Source organism: Pogona vitticeps, chromosome 6 (genome assembly GCF_051106095.1).
Source record: "Pogona vitticeps strain Pit_001003342236 chromosome 6, PviZW2.1, whole genome shotgun sequence".
Taxonomy (NCBI): domain Eukaryota; kingdom Metazoa; phylum Chordata; class Lepidosauria; order Squamata; family Agamidae; genus Pogona; species Pogona vitticeps.
In genome coordinates, this window is record NC_135788.1 from 87,561,906 (window position 1) to 87,582,603 (window position 20,698).

General features: G+C 42.5%; 1 protein-coding gene across 1 annotated transcript; it reads left to right on the top strand.

Moving 5' to 3' along the window:
* Positions 1–1,030: 1,030 nt before the first annotated feature.
* FZD2 (frizzled class receptor 2) lies at positions 1,031–17,146 on the top strand. Its single transcript, XM_020798018.3, has one exon. It carries the CDS (start codon positions 14,414–14,416, stop codon positions 16,076–16,078), a length of 1,665 nt encoding a protein of 554 aa, XP_020653677.1. The 5' UTR covers positions 1,031–14,413; the 3' UTR covers positions 16,079–17,146.
* Positions 17,147–20,698: the final 3,552 nt, after the last annotated feature.

A 20,698-nucleotide genomic window follows, 5' to 3' on the forward strand; every position in this document is an offset into this window, starting at 1 on the left:
TGTCAATGCTTATAAAACTGTGCAAAACATCCTGCAAATAATATACAGAATTATGAGGATTGCCTCACAATTGAAAGAGCAGAAGTAAATTAGAACTAGAAGCAGCTTTTTCATTCTCTGCCTTCATCTGTGAACTAGAGACATATTAATATTCAACATTTATAAATCAGTACAAATATGTTTTTCCACATAGCATATGACTGAGCTGGAAAGCTCAAAGCCTCATGACTGTTGTGAGAGCTGGTTTAAATAAACAAGAGCTACAGCTAGCAGATAAGAGGCCATATGATGTGATCCTGCTGCAAGAACTGGATCTGTATTCATGGCAGTATAGTATGAAAAACTGCCGTTCACATAGAAATTATTCTAAGGCCAGCTGTGCAAGAGCTGAGCCACTCATCACTGACAGTGAGTTAAGATATGCTTTGCATGAGATCAGCTGCAAGTCATGTCCATCTACCTTAGGATATGGTAACACTAAAAAAGATCTGCAGTTTTGACTTGAACAATCTAGTGTAAGTGGTGAGTCCAGCCACAGGATCCTTCCTACTGTGCTACTGTATTAAAATTGTGGTATATAATTTCTAATGAGAACCAGGGCATACGTCTGCTTGGAAACCCTGTTCTTTCACAAGAAGGCATAAACATCACAGATGTGGAAAATGCAAACAAAAATTTCCCCAAAGGTTAAAATCATTTTGTGCATGTTCAGAAGCACTCCTTTCCCAACTTATAATTGCCAGACAGAATTCAACTCAGCTTAATTCTTGAAACAGGGGGCAACTGAGTCTCTGGCAGTCCTTCCATCATGACATCTATGCACTTACTTACACTGAGCTATGGTTAGCTATGGCCACCTATGCCAGTTTAAAGGGCTATGGGGTTGGAGAGAACGGCTGGACAGCGATAGTTTAAAGTGATTGGGTTTTCTGTTTACCTGCCTTCTGATTTTTCTCAGCAAAGGAAAAGAAGCAGCCCTAGTCTTTTCTTTCTTCTTTTTATTCCTGACAAATTTTGGGGAGGTGGGGGTGAGCGGCATTAAGAGTTTGCCTCAGAGGCAGAAATTCAACAGAGTTAGCTTTCCGTTTCATGGTGGAAAGTCAGTAAACTGCTTTGCCCACTGAACTTCTGCCTGTTTTACAGGGAGCATTTTAGCAGTTCAGGAACTTTTCCACAAAGAAGAAAGGAAAGGTGGTCTTCCTCATTACAGAAAACTGAGCAAAAAAATTTATTTCCCTTGCTGGTGGTGTGTAGTAAAAAAGTGCAGCAAGTCCTGCATGCTTGAGCAGATAGTACCCTGAATTATTGGGGAGGGGGAGTTTTTCCCTCTGCCAAGTGTTAGGTAAGGGGGGGTGGACAACGGATTGACTGGCTGGTAGGCAAGAGGGTCATAAATCAAAGTTTGTCTTGAAGGGTCAAGTTATTCCCCTCCACCTCAGCCCCAAGTCCTTGATTCTGGGAGCCCCCTCCTCCCCCCCCCCAGTTCCAAACAGCACGATGGTTTCAATTACGCCCTGAAAGGCAGAGAGGGGCCCCTTTTCAAGGCAGCCTAGCCTTCTCCTACTCTCAACAAAAGCTTAAGTTACAGGAAAAGGAGCGAGAGCTGAGCGAGGGAAAGATCTTTGGAGAGGAGGGAAAAAAACAACAGGCCAGGGGGGTTGGGTGGGGGAGGAAACCTGAAAAGGGAAATAAAGGGAGGGGTGAATAGAAAGAAAGAAAGAAAGAAAGAAAGAAAGAAAGAAAGAAAGAAAGAAAGAAAGAAAGAAAGAAAGAAAGAAAGAAAGAAAGAAAACGAGGAGGAGTTGGAGGAGAAACAAGATAGAAAAGGCCTTGGTGGTGTTCAGGCTAAGAGAGAAACAGGCCCCTTCTTTTCTAAAGCAAAACAAAACAATCCCCGTTTTTTCCACTGGCACTTATCCAAGGCATGTCAAAACTTCAGGACAATTTGATGTTATTTATCATCAAGTCTCAGAGTGCAGACATTCTGCCACCAAAGCCACCCATTTCTAAGTACTGTATATCTGGAAGTGGAATTAAATAAAATCTAGCTGGGAAAATTTAACAAAATCATATCCTCCTCCTTCCAAGTACCGTATAACCACTTTCTGCTCTTCCTCTACCATCAAATAAATAAACAAATAAACAAATAAATAAAGCAAGCCAACATTTGGCAGCAGAACAGCCCCAGATCCTGCACCACAAAACACTTTTCCTTTGGAAGGCTGTGTAAGTATGCAAATTGAGCTTCTTTGCATATTTGCTTATTTCACATTGTGTTTATTTCTTTTGCCACTGCTCCTCATGGGGAAGGAAAAGGAGTTACAGCTAGTTAAGAGAAGAGTTGCTACCAGGAAACTCACTCAGCCACTTCTGGTTTCTGAGAGACACCAGTCTTTGCTTTTACACTTTCAAGTGCATTTCCGTAGCTGCTAAAGAGCTACAAACCTATTTACTTTATTTGTCTTAGATCAAAGCAGAGATTTTCAGAACCTTTAACTCTGTTCCCTATACTAATTTCTATGGTGTGATTTTTAAAACAAAACTGGTATGTACACCCAGCTGTATACAGTATTCAGTTTGTTGCCAATGCTTGACACCCACAGTTCTGGCAGATTAGCGGCCAAAGCCTATGGATTAAAGAGGAGAAACTTTGTTACCTGTTGCATTGGGAAACCTAGCATTCACTACCCAGCTCTGTCCACACTCGGTCAGGGATTCTGGGAGTTACAGTCCACAGAGTTGCTGTTTGTTTGTTTGTTTGTTTTCCAGACTCTAGATGAAAAACCTGCATCTATGGAAGGGAGTCCACAGAGAATAATATAAGGCAGCTCTTCCTAAACTAGTACGCTCCAGATGTGTTGGACAACCACTAACACTACTACAAGCCAACATATTGCCTAGGGATGATGGGGACTGCAGTCAAACACATCTGGAGGGCATCAAAAAGGGAAGGCTAGTCAGAGGTGCAGAGCCATGACAAATGCTTATCCCTGCTACTGAGCAATATTAACTGCACGATTGATCAGGCCACTACAGAGCAATCTAACTTAAACTAGACTTCCATGACTAATTCAGAGAAAACCTAATATGACAGACGTGTCAAGAGCTATGGCACCACAAACAAAATGGGACAGTGAAAACATCAGCATTAGCAATTTAATAGGAGAGGAGGTTAGCACCAGAGAATAGGTAAATCTGGCCACTCCTGACATAATCCTTGAATTGGAGGGCAGGGGTAGGCTTACCTTTAAAATTCATACTAGAGAAACACTGGGGAAGGGAGAAGCCATTGAAAGTTTCCTTGTTTATATTAACACTGAGGGGGAAATTCTTCTTATCTTATCCTGGTACTTCTTCAGATGTAATGGTTTGCCATCAGATTTCAGTACCGTAACTGCATTGCTAGTTCTCAGAGAATTACTGTACTCTTCTGCAGAGCAGTGGGAGATACAGGGAATCACTGGGGGGGGGGGGCAACAATGGCTCTTGTGTCCTACAGGACTTTGCCCATCCCTGCTTAGAAGTTTCCTTTTAGAGACAACTTTTAAAAAAAAAACCTGCAGCTGTTGTTTGTCTAAAATTAGATAACAGATGTAAAAGAGGGGTGGGCAAAGTGCAGCCCTCCGGATTTTGGACTGCAACTCCCAGTATTCCTTACCAGTAACTATGCTGGCTAGTGCTGCTGGGAACTGCAGTCCAAATAAATGCTTAGAGGGCTGCACACTGCCCATCCTCTCATATACTGTCTGAGGGCACCCCGTTGCTCTACATAGAACAATAAGCAATGTTAAAGCCAGGGGAAAACTCTGCTAGTGACTTACACTAGGTGGAGGGGACTATGGGGAAAAAAGGGTCTCAGTGGCAATTCTACCAGTTACTAATATTGCAGGGTTCGTCTCCTCTTTCTTCCAGTTTGGTTTCTTTATGTCAATACCTGTTGCATCTTCTTTGCAAAGGGCCTTGTTTTAGAGTAAGCACAACTTCCCTATTGTGTGGGGAATGAAGGGGAATGATATAATTTGTCCAACTGATTTTTTCCTACAGTCTAATTCTGTATTTTTTTTTTCCCCTCCAAAAGTGGCAGCTGGCAAAATGAGATTTTTTAAAAATGGATTTTGCTGGCTTTGGTTGGCAGTTTTATGTGATTCTAGTAAAAAAAAATGTTTTTTAAAAAAATTAGATCCAGCAAACCTGAAGTCTACTTGCCCAATCAGAGCCTTGGGTACAACAAACAGTTATGCTTCAATTATTTAGGAGTTTGCTCCTTATAGTATTGTTATTTTTAATTATATGGGAACCTTTTAATTTTGTTTATTCCATAAAATGACTTGTTGGAAAAAGAGTGAGATAGAAGTTACATAAATAGATAAAGGAGTAAATGGATAAATGCATTGGCAACGCAGCTACTGTTTTCTCTAGACTCACAAAAAGAGTATGGCTTAATAAGAAGCTGACAGCATATACCAAGATCCAAGTCTATACAGCCTGTGTCCTGAGTACACTCCTGTATTGCAGTGAGTCCTGGACCCTCTGTGCATGGCAGGAGAGGAAGTTGAACACATTCCATATGCGCTGTCTCCAACGCATTTTTGGCATCACCTGGCAGGATAAAATTCCAAATAGTGTAGTCCTGGAACGAGCTGGAATTTTTAGCATGTATACATTACTAAAACAGCGACATCTACGTTGGCTTGGGCATGTAGTGAGAATGGCTGATGGTTGGATTCCAAAAGATCTCCTGTATGGAGAATTAGTGCAGGGAAAGCACCCCAGATGGAGACCACAGCTGCGATACAAGGATATCTGCAAGCGGGATCTGAAGGCCTTAGGAATGGAGTTCAACAGATGGGAAACCTTGACATCTGAGCATCCAGCTTGGAGGCATCATGGTCTCTCCCAGTCTGAAGAGACACTTTTTCAGCAGGGCCAGGCAAAGAGGGTGTCCCGAAATCAGCAAAATCAGGGAGCTGGACAGGGGACTGATTGTATTTGTCTTCAGTGTGGAAAGGATTGTCACTCTCGAATTGACCAGCCACACTAGACGCTGTTGCAAGACCTCTGTTCACAGCACGTTACCATAGTCTTTCGAGACTGAAGGATGCCAACACAGATAAAGGAGTTTAAAGTATCTAGCCAATATGGATTGCAGGCTTGGCTGAAGACATGTTCATGCCTAAGGCAAATGATAAAATGATTACTCTACCAGTTATACGCAGAGGACAAGTGAAGTAGCCATTGGGTTTTATTGGATGCAGTGCCAATGGAAAAGCATTCTTCATCACACCTGAGAGCAGGCCACTTAGCACACAGCTTTCTCCTCTACCTAGTCACTGCCACTTCCCAGCATCTCCTATTCTACCTAATGGTAGGGCCTGATTGATTGCTTATCTCCTTTTCGCAAGATATAGCTCTGCCAGATTGACAAAATGTTTAGAATGCCCCTCTCTCCTGTATGAAGGGTGACATACTCTATTGAAGGATGTTTTAATCTAGAAGCAATATGGAGCAAATGTTTAAAAGGTTGGGAATCTGGGTGTATACAACTTTAATTCTTACTGATGCAAATAGGAGATGTAAAAGCACAACTTACAGATCAGAGATGTACATCAAGTCTGGATCCATTCCTCTTCTAAACATTCTTGCAGTTTGCAACAGTTGGGCAATTTAGCTTGCACATACTGTACTTTAAGGTGCAATGCTTTTACAAAATGTGAATTAGTTACAAAATTTAATCTGGCAAAACCCATGAAGGTTATTTTTTGCACTTGGCAAAAGTTAGGATAGTTTTGGTTATAGCTATAACATAAAGCAAAAGTAACCCTCCTCCCCTCCCAATTACTGAAGTGGGAAATATTACACAGGTACAAAAGGCAAGTACAAAGGAACATGATGTTCCAGAAAAACATTTAATAAATCTCCCTTGTTGAGTTTAACCTTCTAGCCTAAAATTACAGAAGTTCCAAATAACTGTGCATGGAATCTATATTCATCAATGGTTTCAAATGAAAGTAGCAAAATATTTTGCACAGAGTCTTATATTTGTTATACTCTAAAACAGTAGTACCCAACCTTGGGCCTCCAGATGTTCTTGGACTTCAACTCCCAGAAATCCTGGCCAGCAGAGGTGGTGGTGAGGGCTTGTGGGAGCTGTAGTTCAAGAACATCTGGAGGCCCAAGGTTGGGGACCACTGCTCTAATAGACCATGTTGGAGCATGGCCAGGTAACTTTTTTGGATTAAAGTGGCTACATTAGCTTGAGGATTCTCAAGAACTGTAGTCCAAAAATTAATTTTGTCATACTGAGAAAAGCAATCATCAAATGTGCAATCAGAAAGCTCCTTAGCCTGCTTTCCTTGTGGGAAATATCACAAATAGTCTGAAACAAAACAGAGCAAGATCTTGAGGGAGCCAGGAGTATTCTGTCCTGGGATCAGTTTCTCAATGGAGGAAAGCAGAGCTCTGTATTGCTTATAGAGAAGATAACAGAAATGGGAAGGGGTTTTTGTTCTTGTTGGTTTTTTATGCTTTATGCTTTATGCAAGGAGACTAATGGGCTCAGATAAAAGGCCCAGGTCAGGCATGATAGAACTAAGAGGGGTTTTGAAATATGACAGGGAAGAATTACAAGCACTGGGAGATAAGATGCTGAAGGTAAGCAGAGATGACAGGAGCAGGAGGGGAGAAGGTGAAGTTGGCAAAGGAGACGGGGAGAGATAAGGGAATAAAAGGTTAGGGTCAGTTGGTCAGGAAGAAAGACTGCCTCAAGTCAAGAAGGCAGATGGTGTGGTTTTATTGCAAACATCAGAATCACCAAGAGTGCAAAGTGGGAGACTTTGGAAAACTGATTAAAAAGTAGAATTTCAAATACTGTAATGATCAATTTTCATAAGAAACAGTGTATGCAGAAGGGCTGTCTTATGTTCACTGCATTAGTTTTGCCATATGGTGGATGCCGATGTTATTGACTGCTCCATCCCAGAAGGCCAGGAAATAGGGCCAGGTCCACCATTAGGCAGAGTGAGGCAGCCACCTCAGATAAGCGATCTGGAATGCCAAAAAGGGGGCAGCAACTAGCTATTTATTTAATTAAGCAATAGCACAATGGCCAGAATCCTGTTGGGGTTTGCATACGTTTTGAGTAACTTGCTGCAGCTTCTAATCATCAAGGTGCTGGGCTGCATCTCAGTTATGTGCCTGGTCACACATCCAACTGCATAATTAAGATACGTCCCAACACTTCCTGAATTAGTAGCCATAAGATTTCAGCTAGTAAAAATATATACCAGATACCAGTAACAATGTTTTTAAAGGAATCTAGTTAAAAGCTTAATTGAATTAAGAGTAGAGAATAAGCAACCAATTTATGTACTGCTTACATTCAATTTGAACTACTGAAATGTGTTGTGCTTGGGACAGTGTTTAACTACAGCTAGCACAAAATACTGTACAGTTACTAACTAGGACCAGGTAAATGAACAAAACTTGTATGTCTTAAAATGATTGTACTGAGTCCCATTCTGTTTGAGTACCCAGTTCAAGATGCTGATGTTTAACTTTGAAGCCCTGTTCATCTCAGAACCTAAATAACAAAGGAATAATTTCCTTTAGTCAGAGTTAGACCAGGGTGGTATTACAAACTTTATTAGCCACAGTGTTTCTTATTGTTCCCATTCTATCTTAGGTAAGGCAGATGGTAATTCACAATCAGGCCTTTAAAGTATTTATTATATTTTCATTATGGCTATTTTAAATATTTTGCCAGAAATAAATATATGCAGATATACATAAATAGGGCAACTTGCCTTTCACAGACCATTTGGCATAATTGGGAAAATTGCATCCCAAAACCTCTCCTACACTGCCTCTTCTCAGGCTGCAGCTTTGAGATGAGAGGACGTAGCCCACCTGTTTCCTAATTTAAACAAACACACAAAGTAACTCTCATGCTGCTTTTCCATTTACAGGTTTCCCTGTTTCCTGAAGGCACTTTAAGATGTGCATAAACACATATCCCTGTAATCTAAGGTAATATAAATGTGGGGGAAAAACACAATTGTTTGGTCCTGTTGATGGAATAAATTGGCTATAACTGCAGATAGAGTAACTATCAGGATTCAGGAGTTGTTGTTGTTGATGTTTAGTCATTTAGTCATGTCCGACTCTTGATCGCCCCATGGACCAGAGCATGCCAGGCCCTCCTGTCTTCTACTGCCTCCCGGAGTTTGGTCAAATTCATGATGGTGCTTCCATGACGTTGTCCAACCATCTCATCCTCTGACATCCCCTTCTCCTCTTGCCTTCACACTTTCCCAACATCAGGGGCTTTTCCAGGGAGTCTTCCCCTCTCATGAGATGGCCAAAGTACTGGAGCCTCAGCTTCAGGATCTGTCCTTCCAGTGAGCACTCAGGGTTGATTTTTTTTCAAAATGGATAGGTTTGATCTAATTGCAGTCCAGGGGACTCTCAAGAGTCTCCTCCAGCACCACAATTCAAAAGCATCAATTCTTCGGCGGTCAGCCTTCTTTATGGTCCAGCTCTCATTTCCATACGTCGCTACTGAGAAAACCATAGCTTTGACTATGCGGACCTTTGGCGGCAAGGTGATGTCTCTGCTTTTTAAGATGCTGTCTAGGTTTCTCGTTGCTCTCCTCCCAAGAAGCAGGCATCTTTTAATTTTGTGGCTGCTGTCACCAGCTGCGGTGATCATGGTGCCCAGGAAAGTAAAATCTGTCACTACCTCCATATCCTCCCCTTCTATTGGCAAGGAAGAGATGGGACCACACTATCTGGGTTGTCTGGGACATCCAAATCTTTTTGGTATAATTCCTCTGTGTATTCTTTTCACCTCTTCTTGATGTCTTCTGCTTCGGTGAGGTCCCTACAATTTTGGTCCTTTATCATGTCCATCTTTGCAGAAAATGTTTCTTTAATATTTCCAATTTTCCTGAACAGATCTCTGGTTTTCCCCTTTCTATTATTTTCCTCTATTTCTTTGCACTGTTCATTTAAGAAGGCCCTCTTTATCTCTCCTTGCTATTCTTTGGAAGTCTGCATTCCACTTTCTGTACCTTTCCCTATCTCCCTTGCATTTTGTTTCCTTTCTCTTCTCTGCTATTTGTAAGGCCTTGTTGAACAGCCACTTTGCTTTCTTGCATTTCCCTTTCTTTGGTGTGGTTTTTGTTGCTGCCTCCTGTACAATGTTATGAGCCTCCAACCATAGTTCTTCAGGCACTCTGTCTACCAAATCAAGTTCCTTAAATTTGTTCTTCACTTCCATTGTGTATTCATAAGGGATTTGGTTTAGATTATACCTGACTAGCCCAGTGGCTTTTCCTACTTTCTTTAATATTGAATTTTGCTATAAGAAGCTGATGATCAGAGCCACAATCAGCTCCAGGTCTTGTTTTTGCTGACTGTATAGAGCTTCTCCATCTTTGGCTGCAAAGAACATAATCAATCTGATTTCGGTATTGCCCATCTGGTGATGTCCATGTAGAGTCGCCTCTTGTGTTGTTGGAAAAGAGTGTTTGTGATGACCAGGTTGTTCTCTTGACAAAACTCTATTAGCCTTTGCCCTGCCTCATTTTGAACTCCAAGGCCAAACTTACCTGATGTTCCTTTTATCTCTTGACTCCCTGCTTTAGCATTCCAATCCCCTATAATGAGAAGAACATCTTTCTTTGGTATCAGTTCTAGAAGGTGTTGTAAATCTTCATAGAATTGGTCAATTTCAGCCTCTCCAGTATCGGAGGTTGGTGCATAAACATGAATTACTGTGATGTTGAAAGATCTGCCTTGGATTCATATTGAAATCAGTCTATCATTTTTGAGATTGTATCCCAGTATAGCTTTTCCCACTCTTTTGTTGACTATGAGGGCTACTCCATTTCTTCTATGGGATTCTTGCCCACAATAGTAGATATGGTAATCATTTGAATTGAATTCGCCCATTCCCATCCATTTTAGTTCACTGACACCCAGGATGTCAATGTCTTCATTCTTGCCATCTCCTGTTTGACCACATCCAGCTTACCAAGATTCATAGATCTTACATTCCAGGTTCCTATGCAGTATTTTTCTTTGCAGCATCAGACTTTCCTTTCACTTCCAGGCATGTCCGCTGCTGAGCGTCCTTTCAGCTTTGGCCCAACCACTTCATTAGCTCTGGAGCTACTTGTCCTCTGCTCTTCTTCGGTAGCATGTTGGACGCCTTCCAACCTGAGGGGCTCATCTTCCAGTGTCATATCTTTTAGCCTTTTTTTCTGTCCATGGAGTTTTCTTGGCAAAGATACTGGAGTGGCTTGCCAGTTCCTGCTCCAGGTGGATCGTGTTTAGTCAGAACTCTGCACTATGACCTGTCCGTCTTCGGCATCCCTGCATGGCATAGCCCATAGCTTCTCTGAATTACTCAAGCCCTTTCACCACAACAAGTCAGCAAGCGGTGAAGGGGAGCATTCAGGAGACTTCGGTTCAAATTCTTCCTTAGCTATGAAAACTCAATGGGGGAGGAATTGATAAAACCACTCCTTAAGTATCTCACTTTGAAAACCTTTTTAGAGGTACTACAAGTCTTTCTGACTTTACAGGACAAGATACACATTGGACAAAATATGCATTGTGTCACTCTTATGTTACCCCAGTTTAGAAAGCAAAAGATAGCTTGCTTCATTCCAGAACTTGTGAAAAACACTTCTTGGTTGATTTGATTAGTTGGGTCTTTACAAGGAGAGCAATCCTATGTGAGCCTATTCATAAGTAAGCCACCCAGTCTTCAAAAAAGCTTACTCTCAGGATTGCAACCTAAGCTAATTGTACAGCACTCTTACTGTAATCAATATATCAAATTATAAAGACTACTTTCTTCATTTATTTCACTGGAAACTAAGTGCAATTAACTTAATCTAGATCCAAGTAAATCTCTTTATCACAAGGAGTAATTTAAACAGATTATGCAAAGTTAATGACCAGCTCTTCTTGACAATTCAGTATTCCTATAATTAGAAAATATACAAAGGTAAAGAATAGTGTTAAGAGTAAACCAAAACATCTAACTTTTAAATGTCACTTTGCACAAGAGCAAATAAAACTGTTGCAAGAAACAGATTTCAGTGTTATGTGGGATTTCCCCCCAGTTCAAAGTTCTTCACTTACCAGAACAGATTTACCATTGAGTTCCTCATGCAAGGCCCCCAGAACAAAAGATCCCAAACATCCATAAAATTATAAGCAATTAAAATGTAATTAGCTTTGTTTTAAGAGCTACTTGGTAATGGCTCCTCTATTCTGCATAATTACAATATAATTTCCAGCTTCCCTTTGGAGCTTCTCAATTTCTCTCCTGCCCAAATAAACCTTCACAGCAACAAGTTAAATAATTTTCTTGCTTTGAGGTGCCACTAAAAAAGAAAGGGGTCATAATGGACTTCTTTGTTAGTGAAAGAGGGCAATTATAAGCAAGGAACAACCTGGCCATTAAAGGAAGTTCTTAAAGGGCCACACCCTCCCAGTTCACAGAAAGAGGGAGAATTTTACCCAGGGGTTGAGATGGAAGATAAAGGGGATCTTTATTGCTATTCAAAACAAAACTACATATAATTCTTATTATCATTAAAAATAATGCTCCAAGACTAGGGGAAAATTTTAAGGAATGTACCAGTTTTTTTAATGGATGTGGCAGTAACAGAAATGAACATGTGGGTTTCTTCTCCAGAGGTTTGCAGCTAAGTAACCATCAGTTTAAGTATACAAAAAGCAACTCTCCTCCAAAAAAAAAAAAAAAAAAAAAAAACAACTCCCGGAAACCCAAAGGTAGCATGATCATTGGCCATAGGGCTTGGAGAGCTATAAAAATCATTTCCACCTGTATCTCTGGCAATACTTACAGTTATTGGTGCTTTCAATATTACTGGAAGGGAGTGTGTATGAATACATATGTACAGACCCCTCCTCTAGATATACTACCTGAAGGAGAGGAGAACATGACTCGTGCCTCCCAGTCCAGGTCCAGAAACTAACTGGACTGCCACTTGCATACTGGTAATGGAATAGTATCCTCCAGTACTGTACACCGGCAGCAACAGAGTAGTTTAGAGGCTCTGGAAGAGGCTGTGTAGCATTCACAGTCCTTTCCAACAAGAAGGGAGCTGCCACAATTCAGGAGAAACAGCCAGGAATCTGCCACTGTTTTTGTTTTTTGTTTTGCATTGGTTGTTGCAGTTCTCTTTGTCTCTATATCCTTCTACTCATAGATAACTACAGGAACATAATTCTGCATAAACACCCTCAAGGGTGTTCTACAATGGGGCAGGATCTGTGCCCCTTCCCAGATGTTACTGAAATACAGCCAGAATGAGCCCTAGCTAGCATAGCCAATGGTGAATGGTAGTATTTAGTGGGTTATTAATTTGAGATTCAGCAATTTTTGAAGTCCTCATCTGTGTTCTGCAATGTAGCACATGTTGCCCCCCTCTTCAATGGGTTTACATTCCAGTCCAGGCTTCCTTGGACCTTTGGACCCAGGTCAAGTTTCCTCTTCATCATTGCCTATGGCCTTTGCATCATTCCAATCCCTGTTGCCCATTATACTGGTGTGTTTCACTACCTGGGCATCTGGCAGTTCTGCTGCCCAGTGGCAACTTCTCTGCTAATCTGGTGCAGCTTCCACCAAATCCACCAGCTCTCTCAGCCAGAGCTCCCAAATGTTACTTTTTGGACTACAACTTCCAGAATGGTCCATGCTATCTGGAAGATGATGGGAGCTTTAGTCTAAAAAAACCCAAAACAGAACAAAACAGAGCACCTTTTCGAAACTATGCCTTCAAGTTGTATAGTTCACTTATGAGACTGTGGCATAAAAGGCTTGTTTAAAACAAGTTTATTGCCAAGCTACTTTTAAATGAGGGAATGTGTACCGCGCAGCTTATTGGTTACGCTTTTAACCTTCACAGCTCTTTGAAACTTTCTTTGCCATGCTTGGTTTAAACTGAGTGATTTTTCTGCAGATAGTGCTTGAAGGGGAGTTGAATTACACTTCACCTTGTTTCAGTCATACAGTTTTACAAATTTCCAAAGGTTATTAGTTTCCTCCTCTATTTTTCTCACTCTTCTTGCCTTTTTTTATTCCTTTCCTACCTAGCACGGCCAAGTCAAGGAAGATGGGAGCTGTACTTCAATAATAGCTGAAAAGCCATAGGATCCTGTGATCCTGATACAGAGGAATAACATAGATGAGATGTCTCTGAGCTTGGGCAGAGAGCAGTAACTGCTCTCCATGTCTCACAGAACAAATGTGAGGAGGCAGGATTTTTAGTTCAGGAGGTAGCTTCTAAATAAGCTTTCCTCTCTTACAAATCTGCTCCCATCTCATTCACTATAAAAATCAGAAGAGTGGAAAATAACTTTTCACCCTCTCCCCCCCCCCCCCGCCCATGTAAAGCGACACCCCTCTTCGCAAGCTCTGGGAGTATGAATTCGAGGCCATCATCTAACTAACATAAGGGAAGGAGATCAGTTAGAAAGAAAGAAAGAAAGAAAGAAAGAAAGAAAGAAAGAAAGAAAGAAAGAAAGAAAGAAAGAAAGGAGAACCACATCAGCTGAAGCGATTGTATTCTGGGTAGCTTTCTGTATGTTTTGGCTGGAAATTGTTTGCATAGAGAAGGGAGAGGCGGCGCCTTATAGTTCGCCTGTTAAAATTTGTCGAGGGGAGGGGTCTCGTGTTACGCACACAGCCAAGGTAATCCGCCTGCTAATAATTATAATTATGACTGGAGGTGAATAATAATCACCCAAGGTAAATTATTTCTCCTTAAAATCAGCCACAGACTTGCGGGAGGACTTTGGGGGGGGGGGTGAGAGTTGGCATCTGATTCGCGATCTGGTAAAAACAGAAAAAAAAATCTCCTTCAGTGGTGGCTGACCAATCCTGGGAAAGGAGGGAGGGGGAAGTAGGGCTGGTCTCTGGGTTTGAATCTGATTGGCCGAGGAGAAATTTTGGGAAGGGGCTTAGGCAGCCGTGGTCTCTTTGATGGGGTGGGGGGGAGAGAGAAGGGGCCGGCCTGGAATTGATTAAGTTGGGAGGAGAAAAAGAAGAAGGCTGGGCGAAGCTCAACTCAGCCCGGGGGCCCTCCTTTGAAACTGACTAATTGGGGAGGGAAGACACAAAGGGAAGCGAAAGGCGCTGGGAGAGACGCGCAGCGAGGAAGAGTTCCCGCTGGGTGAGTGGAGTTGCCTCCCCCCCCCGGATCTCCGTGGCTGATCCCCCCCCCCCCAAAAAAACTCGGAAACTTTTGCCAGGACTAGGACTCCCCGAAGGGAGTGACAGATCCCAGCTCGTCCTGGGGAGGAGACGAGGCGACGATCGGGAGTCGGTAGGAACAGAAGTGCGCGGGGCGGTGGGGCGGGGGAGAAAGCCACCATGCGCCTTGCAGACGCGTCCTTGGCCCACTGCCTGCTGCTGCTGCTTCTGGGATCCTGCTGGGCCCAGATCCATGGGGAAAAGGGCATTTCCATCCCCGACCATGGCTTCTGTCAACCCATCTCCATCCCGCTGTGCACCGATATCGCCTACAACCAGACCATCATGCCGAATCTGCTGGGGCACACCAGCCAAGAAGACGCTGGCTTGGAGGTCCACCAGTTCTACCCTCTGGTGAAGGTTCAGTGCTCCCCGGAACTGAAGTTTTTTCTGTGCTCCATGTACGCTCCTGTGTGCACCGTCCTGGAGCAGGCCATCCCTCCTTGCCGCTCCATTTGTGAACGGGCCCGCCAGGGCTGTGAAGCCCTTATGAACAAGTTCGGTTTCCAGTGGCCCGAAAGACTCCGCTGTGAGAACTTTCCCCGTCATGGAGCTGATCAGATTTGTGTGGGGCAAAACCACTCCGAGGAAGGGGGCTCGCCGGCGCTGATCACCAGTGCTACTCCTATTGCTGGGCAAGGGACTGCAGGCCCACCACGCTATGCCACGCTTGACCACCCCTTCCACTGCCCACGAGTCCTCAAGGTGCCCAGCTACCTCAACTACAAGTTTCTTGGCGAAAAGGACTGTGCAGCACCTTGTGAGCCCTCCAGGAGCGACGGGCATATGTTCTTTAACCAAGAGGAGATCCGCTTTGCCCGGATCTGGATTCTCATCTGGTCTGTCCTATGCTGTGCCTCCACTTTCTTCACTGTCACCACCTATTTGGTGGACATGCAGCGTTTCCGCTACCCAGAACGGCCCATCATCTTCCTCTCAGGTTGTTACACCATGGTCTCCGTGGCTTACATTGCTGGATTTGTGCTGGAAGAGCGGGTAGTGTGTAACGAGCGTTTCCAAGACGACGGCTACCGGACTGTGGTGCAAGGCACCAAAAAGGAAGGCTGCACCATATTGTTTATGATGCTCTACTTCTTCAGTATGGCGAGTTCCATCTGGTGGGTCATCTTATCCCTCACTTGGTTCCTGGCTGCAGGCATGAAATGGGGCCACGAAGCCATCGAGGCTAACTCACAATACTTCCACTTGGCAGCCTGGGCTGTGCCAGCAGTCAAGACTATCACCATCCTGGCAATGGGGCAGATAGATGGTGACCTCCTGAGTGGAGTTTGCTTTGTGGGCCTCAACAACATAGATCCACTGAGGGGATTTGTGTTGGCCCCGCTCTTTGTCTACCTCTTTATTGGCACATCCTTTCTTTTGGCGGGCTTTGTGTCCCTTTTCCGGATTCGCACCATCATGAAACATGGAGGCACCAAGACAGAGAAGCTGGAGCGCCTCATGGTGCGCATTGGGGTCTTCAGCGTCCTCTACACGGTGCCAGCAACCATCGTCATTGCCTGCTATTTCTATGAGCAGGCCTTCCGCGAGCACTGGGAGCGGAGCTGGATCAGCCAAAACTGCAAGAGTCTGGCTATTCCCTGCCCACTTCAGTATACGCCGCGTATGACTCCGGATTTCACCGTCTACATGATCAAGTATCTCATGACTTTGATTGTGGGCATCACCTCAGGCTTCTGGATCTGGTCAGGAAAAACCCTTCACTCTTGGAGGAAATTCTATACCAGGCTAACTAATAGCAAACATGGGGAGACAACTGTTTGAAAAGGGACTTATGGAGGAAGTGAAGAGCAAAGTTGCCAGCTTAAAAACATTTCAGAAAAACAGACAGAACAAAAATCCAATGTGCTTTCACCCTTCAGGAGCTCCATGTGGGGATGTTTGTGCTTTGGGGAGCCTCTATGGAATTTGGGGAGTGTGGATTCTGTCCTACAGGGCTAGGACCTCCTCTGACAATCGGAGACAAACACAAGAGGCATCGGAGGAAAAGAACGAGGGAGAGAAACCGAAGTTTTTAAAACTGTCTCCTTTAATTAAAACAAAATCTAAACTTTTTTTGCTTTAGGTTTTTTATTAACTATTAAAGGGTGTCTTTTTTGTAATTAAAATTGTAAATAGCATTTGTAAATTTAATTATATATTTCTATTTAAAAACAGAGACAGAGAGAGAGAGACGCAAGCAAGGATCCAGAATAGAGAGGATCAGAGAAAGGAAACAATTTCTCCTTCTGTGGGTACTAAATTTTTTTTTCTTTTGACTCTGCCATAATTCCCCCAACACACACACACATTGAGCCATGAGGACTGCGTGCTTTTGGGTTGGCCCTTAATAGGATTTTTTTTTTTTTTTGGCTTAAACTTTTCATAAGAGACAGACTTGGAATTACTCACACAAGTCCCCACCAAAAAAATTTTAATTTTTTTAAATCCCCCCATCCAACAACTCTTTTTTAGCAACTACAGATTTTGGTACAATTCCAAGAATTCTTTATCTCCCTCATTTCTCTCCCCCAGCCTCTTCACTTCAGGAGTTTCGCAAGTCAAGTCCTCTACCTATGAAAATACATTTGGAGGGGTACGGCGGGGGGGGGGGGAGAGAATATATTGACCTTCTCCCTTCACTGAAATTTGGGCCATGGCTGTGAGAATCTGCTTATGGGTTCATTTTGCTAAAGAACTGTTACGTCCGAAAAAGGTTTTAATTGCCTTAAGCTGCAGAGTGTTCTATCTGTTGCATTTGTACATTTCTATTTTTTTTCCTACATGTTTTTGTACAAAAAGTTTCTTTTAAAATCTACACTTCCTTTATTAAACAGATTTGTTCTTTGCAAATTCAGTTTGAATTTCTCCCCCCCCCACCTCCCTCAAAACAGCAGCAGCTTCCGAAAGCAATCTGCAAGATGTGCCTCGATCAAATGCTATGAAGCGGTTAGGCATTGCAGTAATTCTCAGAACAGCCTACAACACCAGTTTGCCAAAGAGATAGGTTATTTTTTTCTCAAAGAAAGATGCTCCGAAAAAAAAAAACACTGGGAAGTCATTAATGGCATATTTTAAAGTTAAGGGCCTTGAGAAGCATTGTTATACAAAAACTTTTTTCTGCTCCTTGGAAAAAAATATGCAGAAGAAAAAAAATTATTCCTCTCAACCTTTTTTTCTTCTATCCATATGGGGTGGGATGCACAAGAACTCTTTCCCCACCATCTCCTTTCCATCTCAGTAATGTTTTAAAATATTGAAATACCTGTAGAGGAAAGTAGCAGATCTACGGCTCAAGCAAAAACAGCAAACAGCAGCTATCATCTCACCCCCAAATAATCAACAGGTTTGTTAAAAATTCTGCAGTACTGTATTATTATCTCAATTCTAACATATTTGCTTGGAAGTCAGTTTCACAGATTGAATGCAAATGATTTTCCAAAATGTTAACTTCACGTAATTCTTAACCAAAAAGAACTAGGTGAGCTTTATCTTTTTTCCTATGTGGACATAATTTTATGTGACCACACAAAAATGCATTTCGCTGTATATTATGCAAAATCTACAATGATGTAATTGCTGTTAAATTTATTCCTTTATTTAGTCCTTTTAAAAATGTCCAGTAAATCTGTAGGGGTTCTGGCATGCCTATGTCCTAACAATGAATATAAGTATAATTGCTGGAACCTATATATTTTATCCATGTCCTTCTTCCCAGGTAAATTGCAACATGATTATGAAAGAATCTCAAAAGTGGAAAAAGTATTTTCAGACTAAGAAATTGTTTCTTCAACTGCTTCACCCTCCCTTTTCCTTATTTTAATTTAAATTTAAATTTGGTATTCCTAAACATAAAAACACAAAAAACCTTTTTTGGCATGACGCAAGATTAAATTAAGGTGTTAAATTGATTTAACGAAGTACCTAAGATCTTAACCAGAAGTCGGTTCAGAAAATTCCATCCATTCTTGTGAGATGATCACAGCTCTAGCAGTCCATCTCTCCTAAAGCTGAAGGAAGCTGTCAGATTTGGGGAAAGGAAAGGAAAAATACATTGGCTGAAACTTTTTTGTTTAGTATAACAAACTGCAGTTAAAGTAGGCCCATTTGAATCAATGGAACTTACAGGAGAGTTGACTCACCAAATCCCTACTGATTTAGTGGGCCTACTCTAGTGTGACTTACTACCCTAAGCAAATAGTATTTTAGCCATTGTTGGCGACACAGATTTTTAGAAAAGGGAAGAATGGGGAGAAAAACATCCCACCTGAGATTCAGTTTAATTTTTCAGAGACAGTTGTATGTATCCCATCCTTTCCGTCACCACTCATTCCTGATTGTGACAGAATGGTGTCTTCTGTTGTTGGTCTTTTGTTGTTGTTTTTGCTTTCCTTCTTGTACCATTTAGGGTTTTGTCATGAGACAGAAATAACCCAATATATGTTTCCGCTGCAGCAATATGTTCACGGAAGCAGCAGTTCTGGTCCCACATACGGAGGCAACACAAGACAAGGGGAAAAATGGCACAGAACAGGCGTTTCCTCCTTTCTACAGCACTGCAGCAAGGATTAGAATTATAGATTCTACATTTTAAGGCTATTCAGCAGAATATGGATGAGAAAGCCAACTTCTGGTTCTTTTCCTTGCCCGCTGAGACACACATATCCTCCTTCATCAGAAAAGGGCGTGTGGTTTAAAGCCAGAAGTCAGAGGGTGATTAAGGCAAACCAGATGGACGTTGGAAGACTACAAACATGTGTCCAGTATCAAAGCAGTCCAGATCTTCCAGATAGAGGAGGAGCAAATTCCATCTGGTCTATAAAAAAGAAAAAAATGAATGGGATGTCACTCTGGTTTAAGTTCTTGGTGTTTGGATGCTGCTTGTTATGCGGACAAGCCCATCAGTATCGCTGCTCCCTTGTTTGAGTTTGCCAATGTAAGTGGCAAACGTTGAGACTTTTGAAAGCAGAGGTGTTTAGCATAATTTGGGCTCCAAAATCCACTAGACCCAAGCGTAAACCCTGATCCAAAGCACTCAATTACAAATAACCTTCTGACTTATCTTCATTCCTTCATGGAAGAGGTACGTGTGCCTTTCCTTTCTCTTCCTTTCTGCCCCTTTTTTTCAAAATTTATTTAGCTGTCTCTGTTTGAGGAGTTCTCTTTTCTTTCCAGTTAGCATCAGTGACATAAGTCTGTGTAAGGACATAACATTCCAGTTGTCATCTCCTACTCTTTTAAAAGTCACGTCCTAGGTTCTCCATGTGGGTCTTCCTTTTGTTTTTTTATTCTACAAAAATTTACTCTTACTTTTCAGAATTCCCCCCCACCTCCCCAACCCAAAATGTTTTATGAACGTTTTTGTCTTGTGAAGTCTGCAAAAAAAGCATCCACAGATGGATCTCATTAGTTTCCTTTTTGGCAAAGGTACCTCAGCTGCTCGCCCCACACAAGTAGGGACTACACCCAATTTTACAAACACACACACCCCAACCCCACCTTTCTGAGTCCTGTGGATATAATGCTGCAACGTGGACCCAAAGGGAGTAGAGAATGGACTTCCTCTGCCAAGGAATGTTTGGGGCCACGAGTTTCACTCCCCCCTCCTCCCGTTTTGTTCTTAATTTAATCCTTCTGGTTTTGCAAGCCTAGAAAAACAAGACCATCTAATGTCAAGGCAGTTTATATCAGGCGGCTGCCTCTGTGTGTGTGTTAACAAAGGCCTGAAAACTTTTCCTCTCTCTCTCACCCCCCCCCCCCCTTTTTCCTTCTTTCCCTTGGCTCCAGCTGAGTATGCAGCTTTTAGCTCAGCCCTCCCCCTGCCCCACACCTTTGCTCAACCTAGCCATTTTTGGGTTGCCCTGCCAATTCAGAGGGAGGAGCGGGGTGTGTGTGTGTGTGGGACACACACCATATGTTGTGTGATCTAGTTAAAACAATTTTTGTTAATTTCCTATTGGAAGCTATACATACCGCCAGAATCACTACTTGTTGTGACTGGTTTTTTTTTTTAAGTACATTTTACTTTTAAAATTGAATAATTAGGCCCACCACCACCACCACTTTCCCCCTGAGTCCCCAAGGAAGCTGCACAGGGCATTTATGCCTTCCCACTTAAAGTTGACACACAGGCTTTGAAATGGAGATTTCTCCCCCAGCAAAGCCAGCAGCCTGCTTAACACATTAAGAATCCCAGCTGCTGGGGAAAAGGAGAAAAGCAAAGAAGTTTGATCTGTGCAGGGTAGATTCCTGTCCCCCACCCCCACCCTACATTAGTGCAAGACAAAAGTGTAGGGCTGTTCGTGCAATAAACTGTTACAGACCTGGAGCTATTTGGAGGCTGGTTGTGGGGGGGGGGGGAGTAGATTGGAATATGAAATTCCTTTGCAGCAGACGGGAAGGCTG